This window comes from Convolutriloba macropyga, chromosome 6, assembly GCF_964194025.1.
Source record: "Convolutriloba macropyga chromosome 6, txConMacr16.3, whole genome shotgun sequence".
Classification (NCBI taxonomy): Eukaryota; Metazoa; Xenacoelomorpha; order Acoela; family Convolutidae; genus Convolutriloba; species Convolutriloba macropyga.
In genome coordinates, this window is record NC_134473.1 from 18,658,286 (window position 1) to 18,685,858 (window position 27,573).

General features: G+C 34.9%; 1 protein-coding gene across 2 annotated transcripts; it reads right to left on the minus strand.

The window, feature by feature from the left end:
• Positions 1-508: 508 nt before the first annotated feature.
• LOC142341542 (putative ATP-dependent RNA helicase DDX41) lies at positions 509-27,573 on the minus strand. 2 transcript variants are annotated; one of them, XM_075392559.1, is made up of 9 exons: positions 26,641-27,573; positions 25,838-26,558; positions 17,990-18,131; positions 17,254-17,519; positions 16,417-16,549; positions 12,263-12,432; positions 1,971-2,115; positions 1,523-1,743; positions 509-1,170 (listed from the first exon to the last, which is right to left on the minus strand). In XM_075392559.1, the coding sequence occupies exons 2-9, from the start codon at positions 26,441-26,443 to the stop codon at positions 793-795; spliced, it is 2,061 nt and encodes a 686-aa protein (XP_075248674.1). In that variant the 5' UTR covers positions 26,444-26,558; positions 26,641-27,573; the 3' UTR covers positions 509-792. The 2 variants fall into 2 exon arrangements, with proteins under 2 accessions (XP_075248674.1, XP_075248673.1); XM_075392558.1 differs by having other exon boundaries at positions 25,838-27,573.

Consider the following 27,573-nt stretch of genomic DNA (forward strand, 5'->3'; position numbering starts at 1 on the left):
TCATAGGCAGGCATGAGGGCTAATGTAGGCGAGCAACGGTTTAAATATGCTTTCGAAATTTGATTTGAAAATTGAGTAATATAGCCTCAAAATTGAATTTTTACCTCATAAAACTACGGGGCGCTAACTTATATTTGACGTTCAGTATAGCACTCGAGAGTAAAAATGTTGCTAACAGAATTCAACAACGCACTTGAAAAAAAATCCCTCTCAAAAAACGATAATTCGCTCAAACACCAAATTCCAACTCGAATTTTAAAGCAGCTCTAATTTGACTTCTCATTGACATCAAACAATTGCAAAAAAATGTAAACAGATTTTAAAAATGAGCGCACCAAAAACAATCTGAATCCTTTGGATTGCAAAAGGGCGATTTCCTTAATAATAGCTTTTAAGATGAAGGCGGTTATTAACAACACCAACCTATCCTGCATCTTTTAAAACTATTTCTCGATTAGGAAACGGGATTCAGTGGCACAATTTATGCAATGAAAAGGGTGACATAAATTGCGGCCTCATAATTTGTAATGTTAGCAAACTTGAGCGTTTTGTGCCATGAATCGAATTACAAGAAGGGAAATTAAACATCAGCAGAGGCTCAGGGCATGAGGATTACGGCGCTTTGATAACATATGTTTTCTATAATACTTTGAAGTAGTTTTGTTTAAAACTACTGCTTCAAATGTTTTAGTCGGAACTGGTGAAGCAGAGAGAGATAGAAACATTATTTACAAAATTAAAATCCAGAAACTGCGGTAAACTAAATAAGAACCTCTAAAGCTACATTCGATGCTACCAATCGGATGATCCCTGAGCGAGGTAGTCTTTGCTGCCTGCTTTTGTGGCCTGTTTCTGTTGCATATTCTCCAACTTCGGACATGCCAATATCCTGTGACCGAGACCACCACAGTATGTGCAGCCTTTCTCTGCGTTGCCGCCCACTGCAGGAGTCAGCGTTGAATTAGCAGCCGAGACGCTGGCTGATGACGCAAAAGCTTGACTGGTTGTAGTCGTAGCTGACGTCTCCTCTAACGTGGATCCGACTCCAGGGTCATCTTCCAGAGCTTCCAGGAAAGGCGGCAAGGGTTGCTTAGCTTCTACAAGCAAGTGTTTCACGTCGAGTAAAACTGATTGGCAGGTTGATTTGTTTACAAATGTGGTAGCCAATCCCTGAAACATCGCAAATAAATTCCACCAAAAAATATCGCAACATTTAGATCAAGAAACAAAATTTGGCCAATCATAGTTTCTCATTTCATTCTCTTGCAATCAACTGAGGAGCTACCAGTTCAAGGTGAAGCAACAACCAGAACATTTTTACCGACATTAAAACTTAGTGATGTAAATAATTTCAATAGCTCAAAAGAAAACTAGCGATGACAAATGAATAAACAGTAAATAGCACCATGGTTTACACGCTTAGCAGTAAATAATTGTACTTGTTTATCTTGGTTACCAATCAGCAGTAAGATTTCCTCAAGAGTCAAGTTTCAGTGCAATTTCCAAATTGAGAGACACTTACAGTTTTGCCTTTGCGGCCAGTTCGTCCAATCCTGTGCACATAATTCTCAATGTCTTCTGGCATGTCGTAGTTGATCACGTGTTGGATATTGTCGAAGTCGAGACCCTTTGAGGCGACATCTGTTGCAACCAACACATCCTTAGAGCCCTCTCTGAAGTGTTCAACTCCTTTCGATCTCTCCTCCTGGTCCAGACTCCCGTGGATTGCCACTGCTTTAACTCCTGTCCAAAGCAACATTACCCATTACATTACTCTGCTTCTAGTAGAAATTATGAGAACGAACAAAATTACATCAGTTGCTCAAAATATTCTGCAATCTTTTCGATGAACGTACAACGCGTCCAATTCCACGCGAAATATCTACAAATTGATACATTTCAAGGTCTAAAATAACATTGGAAAAATTTACTACAAACAATTAACAAAAAAACAACGTTTTCGCATGTACCTTTGAGAAGTAGATACTCGTGTATGGTGTCAACATCATGTTTCTTCTCAGCAAAGATGAGGACTGGGGGAGGAGTCTGCTGCAAGCATTCCAGCAACAGAGTCAACTTAGCGTCATCTCTCACATACAACAGGTTTTGTGACACCTGAAAAAAATTTAAAAAAAGTTCGTTATTAACAGCAAACAAGTATGATAGACTGTGAGTGAGTCGAGTTGTGACCAATAAAGGACTGTTGATGCTTTCGAATACGGATAAAAATAAACCCTCAAAGCCGTGTCCCAATAATAACCCTTAATGGAGTTAATTAAAATGCATCATCGCCTAGCCATCATCAACAATCAACTTTAGGAGAACCAAGTAGGTAAGATGATAAGGTAAAAAAAATGTTGGGAATCTTTAATATCCGATAAAAAAACATCTCCAACGCTGTTAAAAATTGAGCTGCTGAGTAAAAACTTCAAACAGCAAAGAGTGCAATTTATTTCGGATAAATTAGTCGCTTGATTTTGCATTTGTTTGTTCTTTTTCTACTCAGTTTGCTCCATTGTAAGTCTAAGGTTATTTCTCCACAAAAATTGAGAGAAAAAGCGAACTGCAAACGGTGTGCCTTCATCAAACAAATTGTTGGAAGAATTGCTCTCGAACGACCAGTGTGAGCTCTAATCAATTGCAACCTGCTTCAATGGGGGGGGGTAGCCTAAATGAGACTAAGAAATTTACTAGGTGGCTTCAAATAATCTCATTAGAGGTTAATAATACCACTATTAAGTGCAAAAAAATGAAAGCAATTTTGGCGCACTTATCATTTCACTTTGAGTATTAAATTGCCGCCAAATCAGCTGATTGGAATTGTGAGTGAGAGAGATTTTTCAAACATAACCGACTGACGTCGAGCGAATTGCTCTCAAACGACCTGCGAGCGGTTGGCTTCTTCGGTAGCTAACCACGGTTTAGTGAGGCTCGCTTTAGCTTAAGGGTTGTGAGGTGAGCGCAACGGGTGGTGCACCGGGGGGGGGGGGGGTTGGTGACAGTGGGGGAAATGTGAGGAGAGAGGTGCGGCAACGGTGGAAGGGCCGGAGTTGGTTGCACGGGGCCCTTATGGCTTGAAGGATGTGCAGGCGTGAGGATTGAGGGCTGATGTGAGAGGGGGGCTGATGTGAGGAGGGTTGCTGTTGGTGGTGGGAGGGTGAAATGAGAAGGGGCGCCGATGTGGGGGGGGGGGGTCTTCAACTTCTAAGAACCACCCTTCACACTATAAGTATAAGTCTCCAAAACAGTTTCTGTGAATCGCATACTTGGAGACTAGTGAGCTGAAAGGTTCTAAGAGCACTAAATGCCCGCTGGGCGTTGCCTGTTTATCCCGTTTTTGAGGACGAAAATTCAAATGGGTATGACAAAAACTAAGTCAAGCAAAAAATCGCATGAAAAAGACTGACAGGACTCATACAAATGCTAGAGACTTCGTTTTGAGAGCAATTCATAACGTGAAACGCAAAAAGTCAAGGGCGTAAAAGTCACTAGAAAAGCGGTCAAGCAAAACTTATTCACCAAAAACATAGCCAGTAGAACACCGGAAACGACTCAAAGAGTCGGGCAATAAAAACTATTATCTAACTCTACATATTTAAGAAATATGGAAAAAGAAAGTAGAAAAAGCTAAAACAGTCTGAAAAAACAAATTTTGGAGTTGAAAAGTTGGTAGTTTGTTGAAGGGGGTGGTAGGTTGGTTGGGGGTCTGTGGGGAGACAAGTTGTGATGAGGCGGGTCAGTTGGGGGCAGCATGGTTTAGATAGGTTGGAGAGACTAATATGGGATCAAAAATTTTATAAATTACCTTTTAACCTTGAACATTACCATCAGTTCTTAATTAATATACATTACAAACTAAGCGGTTTTTAAGTCCAATGTTCGAAAGCAGAATTAGACGTTCGAAAACAAAAACCGAAGTTCAATTCATGACATGGAGCTTAAATAAACATGGCCGGTAGAATACCGGAAACGACTAGAGCCATCGTGCAACAAAATCTTTTGAAAATTTTTAGTTCAATGAGACGGTTTGGTGGGAGGAGGGGATAGGTGTTGGGATATGTGGAGGGAGTAGGGGGTACGTGGATGAGGGCGTTAGATGGGGAAAGGGGCAATTGGGCGTGGGGAGGGGGTAGGTTGAGGCGTGAGGGGGGGTAGGTTGTGAGGGAGGGGGGTTAGGTGGTTAAATGGGATCAAAATCTCTAAATTGACCTCTACACCATTAATACTCCAGTATTTCTCAATTGCTCCAGTAGTTCTCAATTGCCAGTAGTTCTCTCAATTGTCAGTAGAACAGCTATTGTTAAAGTCCAACGCTCGCAAACAGAAGTCAACAATCAAAAAAGGAGGTAAATGCTTTAATAGAAAGACGTCAAAACTCAAGTCATGAACAAACTTGTGTCAGGTATAAATAAAAATGTAGAATCGTACTCCTCTTCGAAACGTACAAACCTGTAGAATCTAAATAACTTTCGAGTCGTAAAAAGACACTCATATTTATAATAGTTGCTTCTCTTCGATAGCAAATTAAAAAGCTAAAAAGCAGTGTATTGCTTTTTACTTCTTATATAAACCGAAAAGGAAATGAATTACCATTTAACCTGAAACCGTTGGGAGTACCCGAAAGCCACCTTTATGCTTTGGAGAAAATGACTTGAGATGTTTGGCCCAAAAAACAATTCCTCTTTTTTCGGCAGACAAAAACAAAAACAGTCCCTCAAACTTCATATAGGTTTTCTTTATTGTTCGGACGCACTTTAGTGGGGAAGGAACTATATAATCATAAGCATTTTTCTTGTTTCAGTTAATTTTTACCGATCGATATATTCAACTTACAGGATTTTAAGCGGTGTCATTAGATAGCTTGTCAAGAGTAGAAATTAGATTTTTTTTGAATTTTAATTTTTCCAAGGAATTACGAATAGAGAAAAGAACTTGCTTTTTTTTTCAAAAGTTCTGCTCAAATTTTGATTAATTTCTACTAAATTATAAATAAAAAATTGTTAACCAGGGTCCAATTATTACTACGTTTAAAGACAGAAAAGAGTTGATGAATAACTACAGCCAACTGTTTTGTCAAAAATATTAGCTAATATTTTGAAAATTTTGCAATTTTTCCTTTTTTCATTAAATGAAATCAAATATGCCTATTTGTTCCATTTTCTTCTGTTTATAAGGCGGCTCAGACATGAAATCTTTAAACACAATCTTTCTTTATTCCGATATGGGCTAATTGTACCTCAGATTCCAAAGTAATTTTTTGGAAATAACAGTCTTTCGCTAATTTAATCTGATAATTTTAAAAGAAATGTATAGTATATTTTTGATGTTTAGATTTTCGTTGTTCAAAAAGCATTTACGCACTTTTTTACAACAAATGTTTTTTAACAACTGCGCAGCGATAGCAAGCCCAGTTTTGGTCTCAATGTTGACTTTTGTAACGAAAAAAAGATTCTGATTGTATTTTGGGTCTGCCCTTTTTGAATTGTTTTTTGCTCCATCCCAATTGAAATAAACTCATTTTTAAATTAAACGCGATATTAATCAGAGGTTTCTTTATGTTCCAGTATTGTCAAATGAAACAATATTGTGTTTTATGAGTGAAGCTCATGGTCTTTATGGCTCCGACAAATCATTTCAGTAAATTTTTACTTAAATTTTGACTATTTCCAGCACTTGATGTTCTTTTTGTAGTTTTATGACTGAGTCTAATAAATCAAACGTCTAATTTGTTATCGAACGGTTTTTATGATAATATAACTCATAAGTATCCAAAATTCATCATTTAATTCTGATATATTCGGTTTGCGGCATTTCTGTTGTAATGAAGAAGAAGCAAGAGATGTACTAGTTCTGGTGTAGTTGTAGAACTATAAAGTTCAAAAACTAACTGTATGGGGGGCTGTATATATTTTTGAAATTAATTTGCCTGTTTGTTTTCTTTGTATTAGTTACAGAATATAATGATTTCAAATCACATATTGATATGCGTTATTGTACTAGTTCTGGTGTAGTTGTAGAACTATAAAGTTCAAAAACTAACTGTATGGGGGGCTGTATATATTTTTGAAATTAATTTGCCTGTTTGTTTTCTTTGTATTAGTTACAGAATATAATGATTTCAAATCACATTGATATGCCAGTTATTGAATTTATGTGGAAAGGGAGGGCAATGAACACATGAAAATTGCAGTCCAAAGCGTTTCGTTTTAAGGCTTTTCATGAAAATTTTATGAAAACCGTTTTTATGAAATGAATTATTCGAGAAATTTTAGGTTCTGCTTGTATTCAGTGTTAAATTGTAGTCGTTTGACTAAGTCTCACTAAAGAATACACATTTTGGCTGAAAAAAACTTTTCTGTAAATTATTTCTGCAACTTTTCTGCTTAGTCTCAGCAGAGAGAGAGGTTCCATTAATTTTCGAGTCAACTAAAATGCAGTCTTCATTGCTGTTTTCAGTTTAAATAACGGTTCTTAAGCATTGCTACAAATTTTTATTAATTCTTTTTTCATTTATTACGATATCGAATATTTGAGGTTCTCTTGCTATCTGGTCCGATCACCAAATTAATTCCAATTATTGACAAGACGATTATTAGGTTAATAGCGGTGATTTAAGGTGCAATTGATTATAATCATTATTCTTAGTGAACAGACTTTGATCTTATAGGCTTTGACAGTGCCGTCGCAAAATTGAAGTGACTTCTTGAATTTTGCCTGTAATTTCTATTTTTGCAGTAGTATGAATTTCCGAATAACATGTCTCAATTTTTTGCACGAAGTAGAAATGACGCCATTAGATGATTTCAGTTTAAAACTAATAGCTTTCAAGACCTTAAATTTATTGTTTTCAAGATGTGTAAACGTATTTTCTTATCTCGTTCTTTTCGTTTTGTCTAGTGTTATTTATTCTCAAAAAAGACAGGTCCCATAAATTTTCTAGTGAAATTCAAGTCATTTGGTTTAAATTTACAATTCATCTGACAATTTTTTGACCTTTTCAAAAGTTTACTTAAGAAATAGATAGACCTTGTGTCGTACGTAAAGTTTGTTATCTTTCTTGATTTTGTTGTTTATCTTGCTTCTTACTCTCCCTAATGGCAGTACCATCGGCCCTCTAATGAGTTGATCTCTAATTTAATTAGTGGTTTGAGCCCGAAGGTTTATTAAACGGATACAATAAATAATTTTGAACATTTCTGAATAGTTTCTATGGCCTTTGTTGATAATTCATTCAGAAACTTGATTGAGCAGGTCCGAAACATTATGTGCAAACGCACATTAGCAAGACTCCTTAATCTTTGGTAAAACCACTAGGCGTATACCTCCGCGCAATTGCACTGGAAACTGTAATTTCGACACAACTTTGAAACATAATTTTTCGAACTTTTTAGAATTTTTTTGCTTTAATATTTTATGAGCATAATGGGACAACTAATTTTGTAGAATCTTATATGTGTCATCAATACAGAGTTTTGGTTTGAGTTGAGTTTGTAGCAAATGGTGGCAATTAATAAGCCATTTCTCTCTGTCAGGACTTCTGACAGTTTTTGCACTGTGCCTCTATTTGTGTCCAACATTTAAAGAAACAATCTTTCAGAGTAACTCTCGCTTTCTCTCTCACTCTCAAGCACACACACAAAACACATATTACAAACACAAGGACACTTATAAAGACAAAAAATGCAAACACACAAACAACCCCGGACAGCAAAAAAATATATTTTCTTTTTGGCATCTGACCTTTACTTAAGGTTCTTCACCGTTCATTTGTGTCGATTATTTTGTTTTAGGAAAATTAGTTGTGGACATCTTTATCTATCGGTAATTCTATCGGTAATCTACGAATTGACATTAAAATCTGAAACAAACTTTCTGAAACTTTTCGGAAAATCTCGCTCACATGTTATCACACATAGCCTGTACAATACTGGAAACAGCTCGAAGAGTCGTGCAATGGAAACTCTTATCTAACTCTACCTAAGAAATAGGATAAAACAAATTAAAAAAAGCAATATACAGCGAAAAAAAATCAATTTTGGGGTAGAAGAGAAATAGGTTGTTGGGGGTGGGGGTAGTATGTTGGTTGCGGTTGTGTGCGGGACAGTGTGTGAGGAGGCCGGATAGTTGGGAGGATGGGGGAGGAGGGCGTTTAGATAGGTTGAGAGATTTATATGCGATCAGAAATTTTCGAAATTACCTTTTAGCCATGGATATTACCATCAGTTCTTTATTGCTATACATTACAAACTACGCTAGTTTTTAAGCCCAATGTTTGAAAACAGAAGTCAACTTTCTAAAAGCGATGTCAGTGTTCGAAAACAAAATTCAAATTTTAGGTCATGACTTGAGCTCAAAAAATATAGCCGGTAGAATACCGGAAACGGCTGGAGGCGTCCTGCAACAGAATCTTTAAACTACTTTACGTAAATTAAAATAAAAAAGATGACGAAAACTGTTAGTCTAACTAATAAACTGTAAAGTGTTTCAAAAATGCCGACAATTTTTAGTACAATGAGAGGGTTTCGTGGGAGGAGGGGGTAGGTTCCGAGATATGGGGGGAGTAGGATCTACGTGGTTAGATGGGGATAGGGGGTACGTGGGGTGGGGAGGGGGGAGGTTGGCGGGAGGCGTGGGGGGGGGGGGGGGGTAGGCTGTGAGGGAGGGGTTAGTGAGGGTTAGAATCTAGAATCTAAAGACTATTCGAGTGGTAAAAAGACACACACGTTTACAATAATTGCTTCTCCTAGAGAGCAAACTAAAAAACTAAAAAGCGCTCTATTGCTTTTTACTTCTTATATATAAACCAAAACCGAAATAAATTCCTACTTCAACTGAAACCGTTGGGAGTATCCGAAAGCAACCTGTGCTTTGGAAAAAATGAATTCAACTGTTTGAACCAAAATACTTAATTAATTTTCGCCAATCGATAATTTTCGCCGAGTTAATTTTCGCCGATCGATATATTCACCGTACAGGATTTTAATCGGTATCATTATAAAGCATGTCAAGAGTAGAAGTTCAAATGAAGATTTTTTTGAATTTTGCTTTTTCCCAAGCAATTACGAATAGAGAGAACTTCCAGTTGTGTTTACATTTTCAAAACTTTTGCTAAAAATTTGATCATTTTCTGCTAAATTATAAAAAAAAATTGTTAACAAGAGTCCACTATTTTTACGTTTACGCCTAACTTTCGTTATTTTATACAAACTTTTTCAAAAAATTTGCTTAAATTTTGATCAGTTTCTGCTAAATTATAATAAAATTGTCCTATTATTTTTACGTTTAAAGGAAGAAGAGAGTTGATGAAGTTTCAGCCAACTGTTTTGTCAAAAATTTCAGCAAAATTTTTGAAAACTTAGCACTTTTTCAATAAAAATGGCATCAAATTTGCCTATGTGTTCCAATTTGTTCTGCTGATCCGGTGGTTCAGACATGAAAGCTGCAAAAACAATCTTTCTTTATTCCGATATGGGCTAAATTTATCTCGGACTCCTATGAAACTTTTCTGGATATAATATTCTTCCGCTAATTTAAAAACATTTTTATGAAAGAAATCTAGTATTTTATATATTTAGATTTTTGTTGTTCAAAAAGCATTTACGCAGTTCTAAGCAAGAAATATTTTTCAACAGCCGCGCAGCGATAGCAAGGCCAGTTTTGGTCTCATCGATTTTTGCAAAGAAAAAGGATTCCGATTGTAATTTGGGTCTGCCCTTTTTGAAATTTTTTTGCTTCATCCCAATGAGAACTCATTTTTAATTTAAAAGTGATATTAAACGAGTGCATGTCATGATTGTTATGGCTCCGACAAATTGTTGTCGTAAATTTTTACTTAATTCTTGAGTGTTGCCATCATTTGATGTTCTTTTTGTAGTCTTACGACTAACTCTTATAAATCAAACGTCTAATTTGGTATCGAAGGAGCTTTTTGAAAAAACTATACAATGCTTTCAGTTGATACAATGGTTTTATGATAATAAAACTCACAAGTATCCAAAATGCATCGTTTAATTTTGATATATTCGGTTTGCAGCATTTTTGTTGTAATGAAGAAGCAGCAAGTGATGCAGTTGTAGAATTATAAAGTTCAATAAACTAACTATATTGTAATGGGGTGCTGTATATGTATTTGAAAAAACTTTGACTTTTTGTTTTTTATGTTAGTTACAAAATAAAATTATTTCAAATCAAAACTCAATTATTGACATGCCAAATTTACTTGGGAAAGGTAGGGGCAATAAACAAACAGAAATTGCAGAGCAAACCGTTTCGTTCTTCGGCTTCAACACCATTTTTAAAATTGTTCGTTAAATTTTGAGTTTTGCTTGTATTCAGTGTTAAATTGTAGTCGGTTGACTTAGTCTCTCCAATGAATTCACAATTGGCTTCCTTAGCAGTCAAAAAAGAAAGGCAATTTGAGATTTGCCAATTTCAACGTTTCTGCGTAGTCTCAGCAAAAAGATATGTACCATTAATTTTTGGGTCAACCGCGATTCAGTAGTCATTGCTTTTCTTAGTTCAAACAATGGTTTTTTGGCGTTGATACAAGTTTTCGTAAAGATTGTTATGTTTACGATGTTATCAAATAATTGAGTTTCCCTTTTTCTATATATTCCTATCATCAAATTAATGCCACATTAATGACAAGAAGCATATCAGATTATTGGCGGTGAAATAAGGTGCAATTGATTAAATTCATTATTCTAAGTGGATAGATTTTGATCTTATAGGCTTCGACAGTGCCATCGCAAAATTGAAGTGACTTTTTGAATTTTGCCTGTAATTGCTATTTTTGCAGTAGTATGAATTTCCGAACAACATGTCTCAATTTTTTGCACGAAGTAGAAATGACGCCATTAGATGATTTCAGTTTAAAACTAATAGCTTTAATGACCTTAAATTTATTGTTTTCAAGACGTGTAAACGTATTTTCTTATCTCGCTCTTTTCGTTTTGTCTAGGGTTAATTATTTTAAAAAAGACAGGTCCCATAACTTTTATAGCGAAATTCAAGTCAATTGGTTTAGTTTTACTTTTTATCTGTCAATTTTTTGACCTTTTAATTTAATTTTCTAAGAAAAAAAACAGACATTGTGCTTTGTTCGTAATTATTGCTTGTTTTTATTTGAATATTTTTTGTTTGTCTTGCCTCTTACTCTCCATAATGGCAGGTATCATCAGCCCTCTAATGAGTTGATCTCCAATTTATGTAGTGGTTTGAGCCCAAAGGTTTTTTAAACGGATACACCAAACAATTTTAAACATTTTTGAAAATTTTCTATGGCCTCGTTTGTTGATAATTCAGTCATCTTATAAGCTTCGACACAGTGTCATCGCAGAATTGAAGTGTCTGAATTTTGCCAGTAATTGCTAATTTTGTAGTAGTAGGAATTTCCGAATAACGACAGGTCTCACATTTTTGCACGAAGCACAAATGAAGCCATTAAATGATTTCAGTTTCAAGCTAATAACTTTCATGACCGTAAATTTATTGTTTTCAAGATGTGTAAACATAATTCCTCATTTCGCACTTTTCGTTTTGTGTCTAATTGTTAATTATTCTCAAAAAAGACAGGCCCCATAAATTTTTGGTGAAATTCAAGCCATTTGGTTTAGTTTAATTTTCATCTGGAGATTTGTTGACCTTTCCATTAAATTTGTTCAGAAATAGACAGACATCGTGTCGTAAGTAAAGCTTATTATCTTTCTTGATTTTTTGTTTGTCTTGCCTACTCTCCTCAAAGGCAGGTATCATCGGCCCTCCAATGAGCTGATCCTTAATGAGTAGTGGCTTCTCCATTTAACCTAACTAAATTTACTTGAAAAGTTTCCGGTTGCTTCTATCGTAAAATTCAACGCGATCTGTCAAACCCCCCAGGTTTTTTCCTTCGATTTGTCAATTTTTGCTGCGAAATTTTAAATAGTTCCCCTTTTTTTCAATTTTCTGATATTTTATATAAATCAAAACTAGATCCTGAGGGCTACAGAATGGTGTTTTTTGCCAACGATGCGTACACAAAAAGTGAAAATTTGACTGAAAAAAATCCAGCCGCATGTATATTCCCCATTTTGAAAAAAATGTTAGAACAATTAGATTAAACTTTTGAAAAATAGCTTCAGCCGAAAAAACTATAACAAAAGCGAAGACCACAACAATCCAGCATGAATAATACCACCCGTATTTATCCAGAACGTATATCAATGGCTCAAATTTGGTCACAAAATGTAAGCAAGTATTCACAAGAATTTAAAATGGCACTAACGGTTTGACAAGCAGCTCCAGCGCGACCAACATTAATGACGATTGGCTTTACGAGGGCACTCTTGGCGAAGTTCTGGATTTTCTTGGGCATCGTCGCACTGAACAAGAGTGTCTGTCGCTGGCCACGGAAAAAAGAAAAAATTGTGCGGATATCCTCTTCAAAGCCCATATCTAAAACAATGGTACTGGTCGGAAAAAGCTACTAATCGCAGGATAGCGGTGACGCTCCACCAATGTTCAATATTTGTATAATTTGAAAAAATAACTTTCATTATTTATATTTTGACATGTAGTTCATGAAAAAATTTGCAACCGCCAGCGGATCCACAGCATCTAAGGCCCTATTCAAAACATAGCCCGTAGATAGCCACGATAGGCCATTGTGGACTTCCATAGAATTGAAACAACTAAAGAAATAAGATAGGCAGATTGACCATTTAAAGGACCACTACACTTTGGATTACGTTCCGACTGTCATTTTTATGAGACACATACGCTCTACAAGGAAAAGGCCCTAATAGAGCTTTTTCAAAATTAAAAATCAAAATCAAAAACTCAAGACTCTAATAGTCAAGAATTGGTGCATATACGTTTGGCACTACTTAGATGCACACTATTGATCTTTAAGTAGTAAATGCTCAGAAAAAATAAAGTTCATTACGTGAGTTCAGAAGTCATTTTTTATAATAAGGTTAAGTAACGCAATTGATCCAAAAGCAGAACAAATGACGTCACGCACACAAAACCTCAAGCAAAGCAGTAGATGTCTCTGAAATTGAAAAAGTCAATGGTCGCAAGAATCATCGATGGAGACGAAATAAAACATATGTGGACAAGTCCTGAAATACAATCCAAACAACTCAAAGAAAAACAACCAATGCACCTGACCAGCAGATCAATTGAACAGTCCCAGCCAAAAAGAGAGTTGAGAAATTAAAAAAAATCAAACTATCCCAAAACAATCATGGCTAAAACTCTTGAAGCTTTTACCCTCAAGGCAAACTATGATACAATTATGCTTAAAAAAAACTGAGAGTTTCTAAATTTCGCATGAGAATGTTTAAAAATCATTTTTTTGTCTCTTGAATTCTGTCAAAAACCAAACTGCAAAATGTAAAAAGTTTTGTTGACCAGTAAAGATAGTTAAACTCAGAAACTGACGAAGTTTCAAAAAATTGCAAAACAACCGCAAAATTTAACAGAATCTCGGTAAAATTCGCGATATTGATATCTTCAGAAAATTTTACTGTCCCAAAAGACTATCCAGCATTCCTATTTTGAACCCTAAATAGTTTCACTGACTCATAAAGATCCATAAACTTGCGACATAAAAACTTTCCGAAAAGTTAAAAAATTAATTGTATCAAAAAACTATTAAAAATCGAAACATATTGATAACCATTCTATTAACTCTACAAACTATGTTAATTTGAAAACATGTTTTTATCTCTGGAAATCTGCCAGACAAAGTTTCAAAAAAAATTCAAAAAAACCGCAAATTTCAACAAAGTCTCGCTAAAATTTGTGATATTATCTTCAAAAAATTTTATTGTCTCAAGAGACTATCCAGCGTCGCTATTTTAAGCCTTAAAGAGTCTCACTGGCTCATAAAAATCCAAACTTGAGAAATTTGGGAAAAAAATTAAATTGAATTAAAAAATTATTAGAAATCGAGTCAATAAAATAATGATAACCATTCCATTAACTCTACAAACTATGCAGCAGCTTAGTATCAAACCTTGCAGGAGGTCCCTGGTCCCCTGTTACCGAAAAAATTTTAAAAAATTCAAAAAATTTGAAAAATTGCAAATATATATTTTTAAAAAATGCTTAAATTCCTGATATTAAAATCTTGAAAAACATTCCATTACATCTAAAAACTATGCAGTAACCTATTACCAAACCTTAGAGGAAATTCCTTGGCTCTTGAGGCTAGAGAAACCTATAAAAATAACAAAAAATTTTAAAAAGCAAGTTTTTTTTAAAAAAAAATGCCAAATCTTGAGGCTGAAAAAACCTAAAAAATGACAAAATTTTTAAAATTGAAAAAAAAATTGAAGAACTTTTCAAAAAAATCGCTAAAACTTGTGATATTTGCTCAATTCCATTACCTATAGCAAATGTGCAGTAACTTACTATCAAACGCCAAAGGAGGATCCTGGGTCCATGCATCCTGAAAACTCGCTGGTGAAAAATTTTCAAAAAACATTGAAAAAATGGCAAGTTTTATGTAAAAAATATTAAATATTGTGATAGTGCCCAAGTCCATTAGCTATATCAACTGTGCAGTTACTCTTTATCAAGCACCAAAGGAGATTCCTGAGCCCAAGGATCCGAAAAAACTGCTGGCGAAAAAAAGTCATAAAAACTTGCAAGTTAAATAAAAGAAAAGGGTTACAATTCGTGACATTAAAAATTGAAACCTAATTCATTGCCACTAAGAACTATGCAGTCAACTATTACCAACACCAGAGGACGTTCCTTGGCCCTTGAGACCAGAAAAACCTAAAAATTGACAATTAAAAAAAACTTGAAAAATGCAAGTCTGATTAAAAAATTGCTAAAGTTTGTTATATTAAAAAGTTGAAAACCATTCCAAGGGCAATAAAACTTTTTCAGTAAATTAATATCAAACCCAAAAGGAGGTTTTCTGGTCCCTGAGTCTGGAAAAAATTGAATCAAGACAATAAATGCCAAAAAGTGGAAAAATTGCAAATTTTATCAAAAATTGCTAAAATTTTTTATATTAAAAAGTTGAAAACTAATCCATGGCGCATAAAAATGTTTCAATAACTTATTATCAAACCCTAACTGAAGTTTCTGACCCCTGAGGCAGGAAAAAATCTGAATAATGGCAATGAAAAAAGATCTTCTAAACCTCAAAAACTCAAAGCATGACTCAAACCCAACAAAAAACACAAACTTAAAACTCAATTGAAAAAATTTTAAAAATTAGAAAAATTTGAGTGTTTACGATTGGAGTACCAATACTCAAAAAATGACAAATCAAGAAAAAATGCAACATTTTGGGCTCGAAAACTCCCAAAAATGACCTTTTAACCTTGAATTACTGCCTTTCCAGTAGCTTCACCACACATCACTTCAAGGCATAAACTCGACTAAGCTCCTCATTTTGAAAGCTCAAAATCATGAACGAGGTGTAAAAACATCTTACAAAAAAACATAGCAGACAAGTCCTGATGTACAATTTAAAGAAATCTCAGTTACTAAGCAAAAAACTAAAAAAAACTAGACCCAGAACGGAAAATGAATGAATTGGATAACCATTTAGAAAAAAAGCAGATCAAAAAAAATTGAGAACACAGAAAATCAATGTCAAAATTCCGCGTGCGAACAAAAAACACTAGCAAGAAAGCGAATTGTTGTTCAAACACCATTTTGTGTTCAGTCTCTCAAAGAGTGAGAAATGACGTAACGCACGCACTTCAGTTCAAATTGCATGAACGAATGAACCAAAAAGCAGGTTTCAATTGGTTGTGACGTCATATGGTCGTAAAAAATATATTGACGACGAAATAAAAAAACATAGCAAGACAAGTCCTGACCAACAATTCCAAGAATTTTCATTGACTAAACAAAAAAATTAGACCCAGAATGCACAGTGAATTGATTTGGAGAAAATAAAAACAATAAAAAAGTGAAAAAACAGTAAAACTCAATAGTCAAATCGCCGCATGTGAACAAAAAATCACAACTTTTCTCACTCTACTTTAAAATTGGAGTGAAAAAATTCACGCCGCAAAACCACTCGCTGTTTCGCTCTACTTCCTGTTTCGGCGTGACCAAAATCATCGCTTGAATTTTAACATAAAAATATGTGAACAGATCTTAAAAATGACATCGCCCCAAAACATTCGTTGAATTCTAAAAAGACACAGCACCAATATAATCCAATTCTTGTATTGTAAAAAAAACCACGATGTCCCCAATAATAGCCGCAATCGCTTGGTGGCTATTAAATATATAATATTTCGTACTGTTGACGCACAAACGAAAGTTAAAAATACACGTGCAGTTTAATCTTTGAACCCTTCATGCCTCGTTAATTCATATTTAAGTAATTATGAGATCCTACAAATCCGAATTTGAACCGGATGTGGGGCTGATGAGCAGTTATAGACTTGATTAGCTTACCAATCATTCGATCAGCCTCATCTAGACAAAGATAGCGGCAGGTGTGCAGATTCATAATTCGTTCGTTCAGTAAATGCATGAGGCGTCCAGGAGTGGCCACGCAGATATGTATAGAGTACTTGAGAGTCTTTACCTGGAACAGAATCTAAATGACATATACAGAAAAAAATTATTTTCAATATAGAGCAATGATTGTTTTCTCCCGAGCACAAAACTTGGTTTTCAAAGTCCCAGTACCTTTTGCTTCTACCGTTTTACAATTATAAGGGTTCGCAGTTGCTAAAATTTTAAGACGTTAGTTATGAATCGGTGATGTCAGTATAATTGAAATGCTAACAAATTTTTCATTTATGCACGGTGTTTTCCCAAATTATCAAAGTCAGAAGTAATTCCGATAAAAAAGAACTATTACATGTCGATATAATTGTTGATAGTATTGAGTAAAATTTACGAATGTGAACCAGTTAATATCTCAGGTGAATTGCTCTCAAACGACGGTCCACGGATTGACTTTGGCAGAAGCAAGAGAAAAGAAAGGGCGTTAGGAACAAAAGTGGGCGCTACTCTAACAGGTCAAAAGTCACTCAAAGTGGTTATACAAATTCAATGAAGCAAAAAATCGAAGAATAAGCAAAGAACATGAAAAAGCGAATAATTCAACTAATTGCCGCAAACATTATTTAACAGCAATGCCCGATCAATACAAGCGAAGTAATTGCTGTAAACTTTTTTTGATAGCAATTAATAACATGTGGTTATACTCTTAAGGATGGGGGTGGTAATTCTACATTAGGAAATATACGGTATAATTAACAACACTAACATTCGAACACTAACCTGATTTGACACACTTTCTCCGCCAATACAAAGTGCAATATTCAATCTAGAATGACCTGCATTCTCGAGAGCTTCTGCCAAGTAGCGACACCAGTCGTACAGCTGTTTGGCCAGTTCCCTCGAAGGACACACAATTAGGGCATAGGGCCCTTCGCCTCGTACAAAAGGGAGGTTGATCTCTTGTTCCAGAGCGAACAGAACTGCGGGTAATGTGAACACGAGAGATTTCCCTGAGCCAGTATGGGCTATTCCGATCATATCCCTTCCTAAAACAAAAATAAGTATTGCACATTGTTAATTGAGGAAAAACAAAAAATAATAATTTTCAATTCATTGATCGCAACGTTTATACTTGAACAGCTTTCTAAAACCATTTTTGACGAACTATAAAACTGACAAACATCACAAACCAAAGCATAAGATTTTTCCTTCTATAGTCAGCTACAAACTCTCAAACATCAAACAAGATCCAGAAGCAGACATTATAGTTCACAAACAGAACAAAACTAATATCAGAAGACTAACAACCATGCACTTGTTTACTTCTTCCTCGTGAACAACTTCTTTTTCTTTTTAGCCTGTCTGACCAATAATCAGATAATTTGAGGTGAACAGGAGCCATTACAGTTCATATTTTCAGTTATTGCAATGTACAATTATTGTTTGTAGAGGTTCTATCAACCGGAGTGGCGTTCCAAACATGAAGTCAACAGAGATTGTTGACAAACTGACTGACCTGATAAAACGACTGGAAGCGCCTGTACTTGTATCGCAGTGGGTACTTTGATCTCCTTCTCCTCCAGAGCCCTCAATACACACTTGGGGAGCTTCATCTGCTTGAAACAAGTAATGGGCGGAGGACAGTCCTCACCCTCCACCTGAAATAAAAAAAAAAGAACATTGTTAATTTCCTCTGGTACACATTAGAATGAAAAACAAATGGTAGAAAAGGCAATGTACGGTTAAGAATATAACATTATGTAAAATTATAAAATCATTAAATTACGCAACTAAAATGTGACATTATATTAGTAAAAAATGGCCTAAAATGCTATTATAAAATGTTCTCACAATTTTATATGTACATCATGAAGATTTTAAAAAATATAAAATCTAATGCTCTCAATGTCATCTTTCATATCAGTTACTTTTGGGTCCTTCAAAAATTCTTTCCAAAAATATTCTTACAGTTCTTTTTTTAAGGAAGCTTTCGATGTTGTTTTCAGTCTAATATTAGAAGGCAGACTATTATAAATTGGAATGACTTGTGCAATAAAAGAATCAGTTAAAAACTTATTGTTCTTTCTTATATCGAACGGTATTTTTTTTGACCTGTCATGCTGTTTTATTCTCATGGTAGAGAGAGGTTCAATTTTATATGCTGGAAGATCGTTGCTGATTAAGCGAAAAAAAAATATTTTGAGCAATGATTTTTCAAGAGAAAAGAGACTGGTAATATTTTGTTGCCAAGTTTGAGATGTCTGCACCGATCGTATTTTCTCCTATAAAAAATGGTTCTTATTCCCCAAGTCAATTGTTTTTCTAAAGTTGTAAGTAATGACTTTTGCAACCCTATCAAAATTAAAGCGGAATAATGTAGATGACTTATTACGATTGCATTAAGCAATAAGATTTTTGTTTTCTCTGGTAAACTTTTAATTAGTGTATTCAAAATCTTTATTCCACAAGCCATTCTCTGAAGAATCTCTGAAATAAACAAAACCACAGTCAGCAGGCAAAGTTGGACATCATAATCTAGGTTTCTGCCATACTGGCTGACTCGATTTTTTTATAAGAAAAAGAATATAAAAGTCTGCTCCCATGAGAATCTGTGGCCATCACATATTTACCCTCTGAGGATGAAAATCACACACACGCATTAAAGTTAACTCGAACTCAACCTGTATCAGGTAGATGAAAAAGCCCCAAAAAACTAATTGCCCCACCTCATATTTGATCACTAAATTGCTCAAACTGCTTCTCTATTTATTCGGTATTTAATTCTAACCCAGCAGACTTCAAGTAATTAGTTAATTGATAAATCAATAATTGCTTGAAATTCGTTCGAGAGCAATTAAAAGCACAGTAATTTTTGTCACTAGTTTAAAAAAGGTAGAAATTCTCCGATACCTCCTGCTACCATTTGATTGACGTCATAGTTCAGAGTTTAATTATTCTAGTCATATCATTGATACTCAAGACTGACTTGGAATGATTCAGCAATTTCCTCAAATTACGATTAACAGACAACTTGAAGCAGTTACTCAGCTAGCCTGTTGCCAGGTACGCTTTAAGCACTCACTGAAGTATGGTAAATTGCTCTTAAAAACCGACGGTCGGGGAGTGGTGATAGCAGCCAATGGGACGTTTTTCACAATACCCGACCAACAAAGATCAACAAACATCTAAAAACTGCGGCCACAGTTAAGGCCATTGTCCTCTGCTAGTTTATACCGTTTATAATAACGGAAAGTGAAATCAGAATGATGAGAGGGCTTTCAACCAAAAAAATCAAAAAATATCCACGTTGATTATGTCTCAAATAGACCAACCAAAATACAGAACCCACAGCAGTATCCAAACATTGGATAAAAACAATAAGGGCAATTCAAGACTGTATTGACTTTCAAGTTGAATTGATGCAGCCTTGGCAGCTCTGATTAAATCAAATCATCATAAGATTGCTCATCTGTACTATCTTTGCAAAAAATTTCCCTATGTTTTATGCTTCTTACAGAAGACTATCAAGTCACCAAATTTTTGAAATCCAATTAAAACTCATTCAGACTGCAGTAGTCCCAACTTTACCAAAACGCAGCGAAAAATTCAAAACGAAAACATGACAGCCACAAAACGCTGATAGACTTCTGTAAATTTTAATTTTAGCCAACCTTGACCGCCCTTACCAGGTTCGGAAGACGCAGTTATTTGTTTTCGCTATAGAAGATTAGCTCAAATTTCAACTGAATTATCAACAAGGTAAGGAGTAGTTTTTGTAGTTCTAGTGTTAACGTCCCAAAGAGTCGCAGAGCAAATGAGTAACAAATACGTGCAAAACACAAAAATTCACAGATGTGTTTTGTAAACCAATTTGTAAAGTCATAAAAACCATCAGATCAGAACTCCCATAGATCAACTCATGCCCAATTAGCAACAGATGAACACCTTCATTAATTGAACAAAAATACAACAAAAATGACACCAATTACACACAAAACTCAAAATTCAAATTCGTAATTTATTATGACCAAGTGTCGAAGTCATAAAAGCACAGCTACCGATTGAGGGATTCAGACAATGTCAACAAGACACAACTAGGAAACATGCGTTACTTTTTAAATGAAATTTTTCATTTAAATTCTATCCAATTTAAAAGCAGTTATAAAAAAAGTCGAGCATTAAAACTCACTTCTTGGCTCTTATTACTACTCCAATGTGACTAAAATTCCCGGTCCAATTTGACTTTTCATTGAGGTCAGAGGTCGACGAAATTGTGAACATATTTTGAACACATAGCTTCGAGAGTTGCGGAAACGAATCGAATTCGTCTTCAACGAAAAAAATGGCCCTTCAAATAGCTAGTATCTTATGGCAAAATGTATGTTGTCACATAAAATAACGATCTTAATTCAATTAACGAATAACAAGTTGACTGAAAGCAATATAACTTTTCCATGAAGCTTGCAAAAAAAAACTTTTCCATATAGTTCAGGTACACATAAGAACAGAAAAACATTGTTTCACTCATCTGCCCACACAATATCAGGCAAGACAGACTCACGAATAATTATTTTTGGAAACAAAAGCTAAGAAAATGAGAAAATTAGTGTCAAATTTCCTTAAAAAAAACAAACCACTTGGGGTCGGACAAACTGTTCCCGAACAACAGGCGGAATAATTTAATTCAAGAGGGGATTGTAACCTAGATACATTTTTATGGGTGTGAAAAATTCCGACTGGTGACGAATCCACGACCTCAGGCGTGATACACTGAAACATTAAACACTCGGCTATCAGGTCATTGTAACATTCTTTGCAATCGGCTTTGCTTTAGAAACAAATTTCTGAAAAAGAGCTATTAAAATCACGCAACAATCAAGAAATCAAGCGTGAAAAAGTCATTCGAGAAGTGAAATGGAAAGAATGTTCCAGAGCCAAAGAGGTCAAGCACAAATCTTACACAAAAAAACACAAGTTGACAATAATTGCTACAAACTTCGTTCGAGATTAATTAAAAGCACAGTAAACATTTGTCGCCAGTTTCAAAAAGCTCAAATATTTCGGAATAGCTGCTACCACCATGTAATTGACGTAATAGTTCAGAATTTAATTATTCTAGTCATAGTTTTAGAGCCGATTGTAGCCCCCCAGCTTAGTGGTCAGGTAAACTATAGCCCCCCATCATGGCAAATATACCATAATGGGGTTCTATAATTTTGTGGGGGGCTATGGTGACAAAAACCCGAATGTTCCAGAAAAGGCGCAAAAACGCAAAAAAGCGTTAAAAAATTAAAAACAAAAAGCATAGCTTCAAAAAGTCTCAAAAGATATTATTTTGTAGCGGATGAAAGACGCTAGAAAAGACGCTAGCGGATGAAATTTGTTTTGGACCAGCTAGAAAATTACGCACATACCGAGCTTCACCTTGTCTCGTCTCTTTGGAAAAATTAATCGATCGAAATTAAACACTCGACCTTCGAAAACCTTTTCCTTAGGAAACTCGATTGTATTTTGAGATAATTGCAATTACCAACAATATCCATCAGTAATCAAGGCGGGTCATATTACAAAAAATGTAGCACAATGAGGCAATTGTAAATTAATACATCCTGTATGTCCGCGCTAGCTGCCTCGTTCTATAATTAACCTTGAAGTTTAAATCTTATATCACGCAAGTTCAAATCATGCAAATGCATCACGAGGGACTCAAATGTAGGGAGCAGTAATTACAAATAAAAAGGGTATAATCTTATCCCCTGACACAGTCACGTGGGTTCCCAAATTATTCGTTCTATTTTTGTCCTCAAAACATGAAATTTGGAATACCGTAAGAACGCAAAAAACACATAACGCAACAAGCAACCCATTAACTTTTGGAATTATCATATTTTGGGTTGAATACTCTATGTAGAGAAATAGACTTTTTTTCTCGTAGAGGCCATAAAAGGCTGCACTTGCCTGATCAACAAAGAGTGGTTTGCTTTAAGAATTTCCAATATTGTTAAATGTAGATATAATTAAAGCGTTGTCAAAAGGGTCAATCAGATAATAGTATTTTCAATCATTTTGTCAATTGTGCCGGCCATTGCATAAATATTTTGCTGTATATTCCCATTTGAGCAGCATTTTCACAAGCCTTTGGAACAATCAAGATACTTGTACACAATATACAATTAAAATTGAAGTTTTAACGACAGCTTCCAGCTGTTTTCGGGTAAAATCAGTTGAATATGTCTAATTACTTTAGTCTTCAACAAAAACTTTGGATACAGATTTTTCACAGAAAGCATTGGAATTTTGGGTTTTATCCGTTATGTTTTTCTTTATTGTCTCGTCTGTAATCAAAAAATTTATAATAAAAAGAACTGGTCCCCTCTAATTTCTAATGAAAACCTGGTGGTTTAGTTGCTTGAGGTTTGATCGAAAAAATAGATTTCGATAATAATACTTTTCCAACCGTTAACAATTTCAAAGGCAGTTATTATATCTAAATCGTACCGAGATCTTACTGATTTAAAACTGCGGTTACTTGTCTCAATGAATTATCTGTTGGTGGTATCTTTTATCTTTACCGCCAATTATTTTTAAAGAGTTAATAACGCGTCAAGAAGTCAAAGAGCTACTTCTTAACTTAATTTATCACTGATTTAGTGTTGCTGACGTAATTTGTTGCCACTTGCAGCATGGGTTTTTTCACTCTAGTTCACTCAATTTTTCAAGCGCATTTATTATTTTATTGATTTAATTTGTGTTTAAAAATTAGAGCAAAACAATTAATTTGGGGTTCGCTGATTTAGTGTTGCTGACGTAATTTGTTGCCACTTGCAGCATGGGTTTTTTCACTCTAGTTCACTCAATTTTTCAAGTGCATTTATTATTTTATTGATTTAATTTGTGTTTAAAATTTAGAGCAAAACAATTAATTTGGGGTTCACTGATTTAGTGTTGCTGACGTAATTTGTTGCCACTTGCAGCATGGGTTTTTTCACTCTAGTTCACTCAATTTTTCAAGTGCATTTATTATTTTATTGATTTAATTTGTGTTTAAAATTTAGAGCAAAACAATTAATTTGGTGTTCACTGATTTAGTGTTGCTGACGTAATTTGTTGCCACTTGCAGCATGGGTTTTTTCACTCTAGTTCACTCAATTTTTCAAGTGCATTTATTATTTTATTGATTTAATTTGTGTTTAAAATTTAGAGCAAAACAATTAATTTGGGGTTCACTGATGTAGTGTTGCTGACGTAATTTGTTGCCACTTGCAGCATGGGTTTTTTCACTCTAGTTCACTCAATTTTTCAAGTGCATTTATTATTTTATTGATTTAATTTGTGTTTAAAATTTAGAGCAAAACAATTAATTTGGGGTTCACTGATTTAGTGTTGCTGACGTAATTTGTTGCCACTTGCAGCATGGGCTTTTTCACTCTAGTTCACTCAATTTTTCAAGTGCATTTATTATTTTATTGATTTAATTTGTGTTTAAAATTTAGAGCAAAACAATTAATTTGGGGTTCACTGATTTAGTGTTGCTGACGTAATTTGTTGCCACTTGCAGCATGGGTTTTTTCACTCTAGTTCACTCAATTTTTCAAGTGCATTTATTATTTTATTGATTTAATTTGTGTTTAAAATTTAGAGCAAAACAATTAATTTGGAGTTCACTGGATAATCAGAAAGCTGTTTCGTCAAGGCCCTTTGTGTTGAAGGTTTGGGTTGAAAATTGGATAAACTTTAATGCAAAATATTGACAAAATTATGAGTAATGGACCAAACCTTTGTTTTCTTCTGCGAGATGTTGTATTAATGTTGATTTATTTTTCAACTAAATGGTAAATGTTTAATTCAGTTCATCTTTTGTTCCTCCCAGCAAAACCAAAACAACCAGACTGATATTAAACTGCTGGTATATACGTTTGTCCAAAATTGAGAACACAAATACAAAGCACACTCTGCTTTTCAATACCTATATCTTTTTCCTATACAAATTTTCCTATTTCTTTCTGATTCGGTAAATATTTAAGTCAAGAATGTGGATAAGCGGAATATTATGTGCAACCAACCACACATTACCGAACCTCTGTTCTTTAACAAATTGTTGAGAAGTTTGATTTTTAAATACAAGGCTGACCATTCGCGCAAAACTATCGAGTTTTGTTACAATAGTTAACATTGCCAGAAAGCTACAATCTGATAAATTCTTAACTAACGGTGAGAAGATATACAAAAGACAACCTCTTAAAGTGCAACATGATTGATTTTTGAAAACTTTTTAATTACGAAAAGCAAAAACTGTCCACATTTTAAAATGTATTATAGAAAAATTGGTTAGGTTAGATACTCTTTTGGTACAAGCATCTAATTTATTTGAGCGTTTCCGTTTCCAATGTTAAGTATGTTCTTCATAGTATGGTTATATTGTTTTCCCTATTGAGATAGATTTTAAAACATAACCGACTAAACGTCGGAACAATTCCTCACGGAACGACTAGTGCGAGCTCTAATCAATTGCAGCCTGCTTCAGTCGGGGGGGGGGGGCAGAGGGAGCCTAAATGAGACTAAGAAGTTCAATAGCGGGCTTCAAATAACCACATTAGAGGTTTAACATATACCGCTATTAAGATTTAAAGTAAAAAATGACACCAGTTTCGGCGCACTTTTCATTTGACTTTTAGTATTAAATTGCCGCCAATTGAGTTCAGCTGCTTGAAATTGTGATTGAGAGAGAATTTTAAATCACGCGAAACCCAATAAGTCAAGGGCGTAAAAGTCACTCGAAAAGTCAGAAGTGTCCAGCAAAAATTTTGCATAAAAAAGACACATGTTTACAATAATTGCTATGAACTTCGTTCAAGAGCAATTAAACATCTAGTCCTAATTATTATTTCAAATTATAAGATTGGCTTTCTTCGTTGGATTAGTATGGCAGAAAGCATTGAAAAATACGATAAAATATACGGACTGCCGCAGTATGACTTGCTCTTGAACGACAGTCACGGGGTTGGGTTTGTTTGTAAATAATTTAAATCACATGAAATTCTGCCTCTTCAAGAGTACCTCAGCACATTAGATGAACCGGATGCATAGAGCTTAGTACAACTCTAAGAGAGCTACTGAGCAGTCTGAGAACTGAAAGCTCTCTTGCTTTAGCAGTTTATCCCGTTTCATTATACATGAGAAGCCATAAAGCCCGTTGAAATTCAAACTCCCGTTAGAAGCCATAAAGCCCGTTATTTAGAAAACATTCATTGACATTCATTATTCCACGCCAGCTGAAACTGCCAATGACACCTCACATTCATTAACCCTCAAAGTAAAAACCAAGCAACATTTTCCAACGAACGTATAAGAAATAAAAATTTACCTCAATGTTCCTTTTCTTCCTCACTCTTTCATGGTACGAGGGGTATTTGTCTTGTAACCATTTAGGACATGTCCACGTGGTCTTGATAGGCTCAGTGTATAAAATATTGCGTGCTATCTCTTGGACAGCTTTTAGAGCCGTCTTTTCTGCCACGTAGTCCAGTAAACGTCTCTCTTCATCCTGCTGTTTTACTGCTTCGCTCAATTCCACCTCTTTCTTCAGATTTTTTAACTCTGAATGCTGGTCCAGCAAACTGGCTTCGCCTCGGCGTGCGCTTCCTCCGACTGGAATTACAATTTTCTCTATATCTTTTTCGGGAATTGATTCCTCCGCAATTTGGGAAACGGATTCCGTTTTGGTTGGGTCGTTAGGGGCACTTTCAATTGAGGTAGACGTGCTAGTGATTGCATCACCAGTTAAAAACTTCTTGTACTTCGATTTAGCCTCTTTTAGCTCCGATTCTTTTCTTTGTTTTGCGGATACAAACGAAAAATCTTCCGCGTCTGAATCGGACATTTCGATATCTTCGTTTTCACTATCCGATTTAGCCGAACTGTCTCGGCGCTCATTATTTGAACTTGACTCGTGAGCTCTTTTTGTAGCCATTGTTTATTTCGACCGATTTTTGCTCCCGAATCACAAAGTCGTTTTTTTTGGCCAAAAAAGGTTTAATTAATTAAACACGATTTAATTTCCTATATTAGTCTTCCGAGAGATAATACTGAAACACAGCATTTGAAAATGTATTATAGCTGTAAATTTATCTTGGAAACGGAGGGCAATAAAAAAGGGGCTCAACTAACCAATTAAATAGTATTCAGAACGACTATTCGTCGTCATAATAATCTCTGATTGCGTAACATTAACGTACCAATTACATCGCAATCACATTATCAAACTGAAATGAGTTAAAGCGGTCAAAAGGTCAGGGCTGAGCAATCTAAATATAGGCAAACTCAAGAGCAAATTGCAGTCCTCTATTGTAGAAAGGTTATGTTAGTTTAACTCGGTTTGAACCGTGATCTTCAAGCTGTATTTGCGGAGCATAGCGGTTCAAACAATTAAATACCACCATTTAAAGACATTTTAACAACAAAAGTTCGACTTGTCAAAACAGGTGCTGTAATTTGACATTAAGCACAAACAGATGATTATTTGTGGTGCAATTCAAAGCTAAGTATGTAAACAAAAACCACTAAATTAGTTAGTTTTACAAAGTCGTAGGTCGAGTGAACGCTTAACATCAAATGTAACAATATACAACCGTGTTTGACAGATGACGCTGACAAATTTATTAATAAAAAATGCTCGAACGTTGTATTCCTTTTAAAATTGAACAGTAAGCGAGCAAATAGAGTTCGCGCCAAGTACAAATGAAAACGACCGCAAAATCTGAATATAATCGAAATCCATAAATAAACAACCACAATGTCAAAAGCATAATATAATGAAGTCAAATTATTACCGCTAGCACTATAACCTCTAAGTCACTAACGAGTTCACAACTTCGACTTCCAGATTCGCTCCTCAACTAATTTAGCTGAAAATAAGAGTAAAATTAACAATAACGACACAATTTGACAGCTACGGGGAAAAATTGGATTTGTGATAGCAAAACAGCCACGGAACAAAAGAAAATTAATTCCTTCAATCTATGTGAACAGGAAAAGAAAATGTAATAGAGGATAGAGAGTGAATGAACGAGAAAAAAACTGAAGAAAAATAAAAAATAGCGA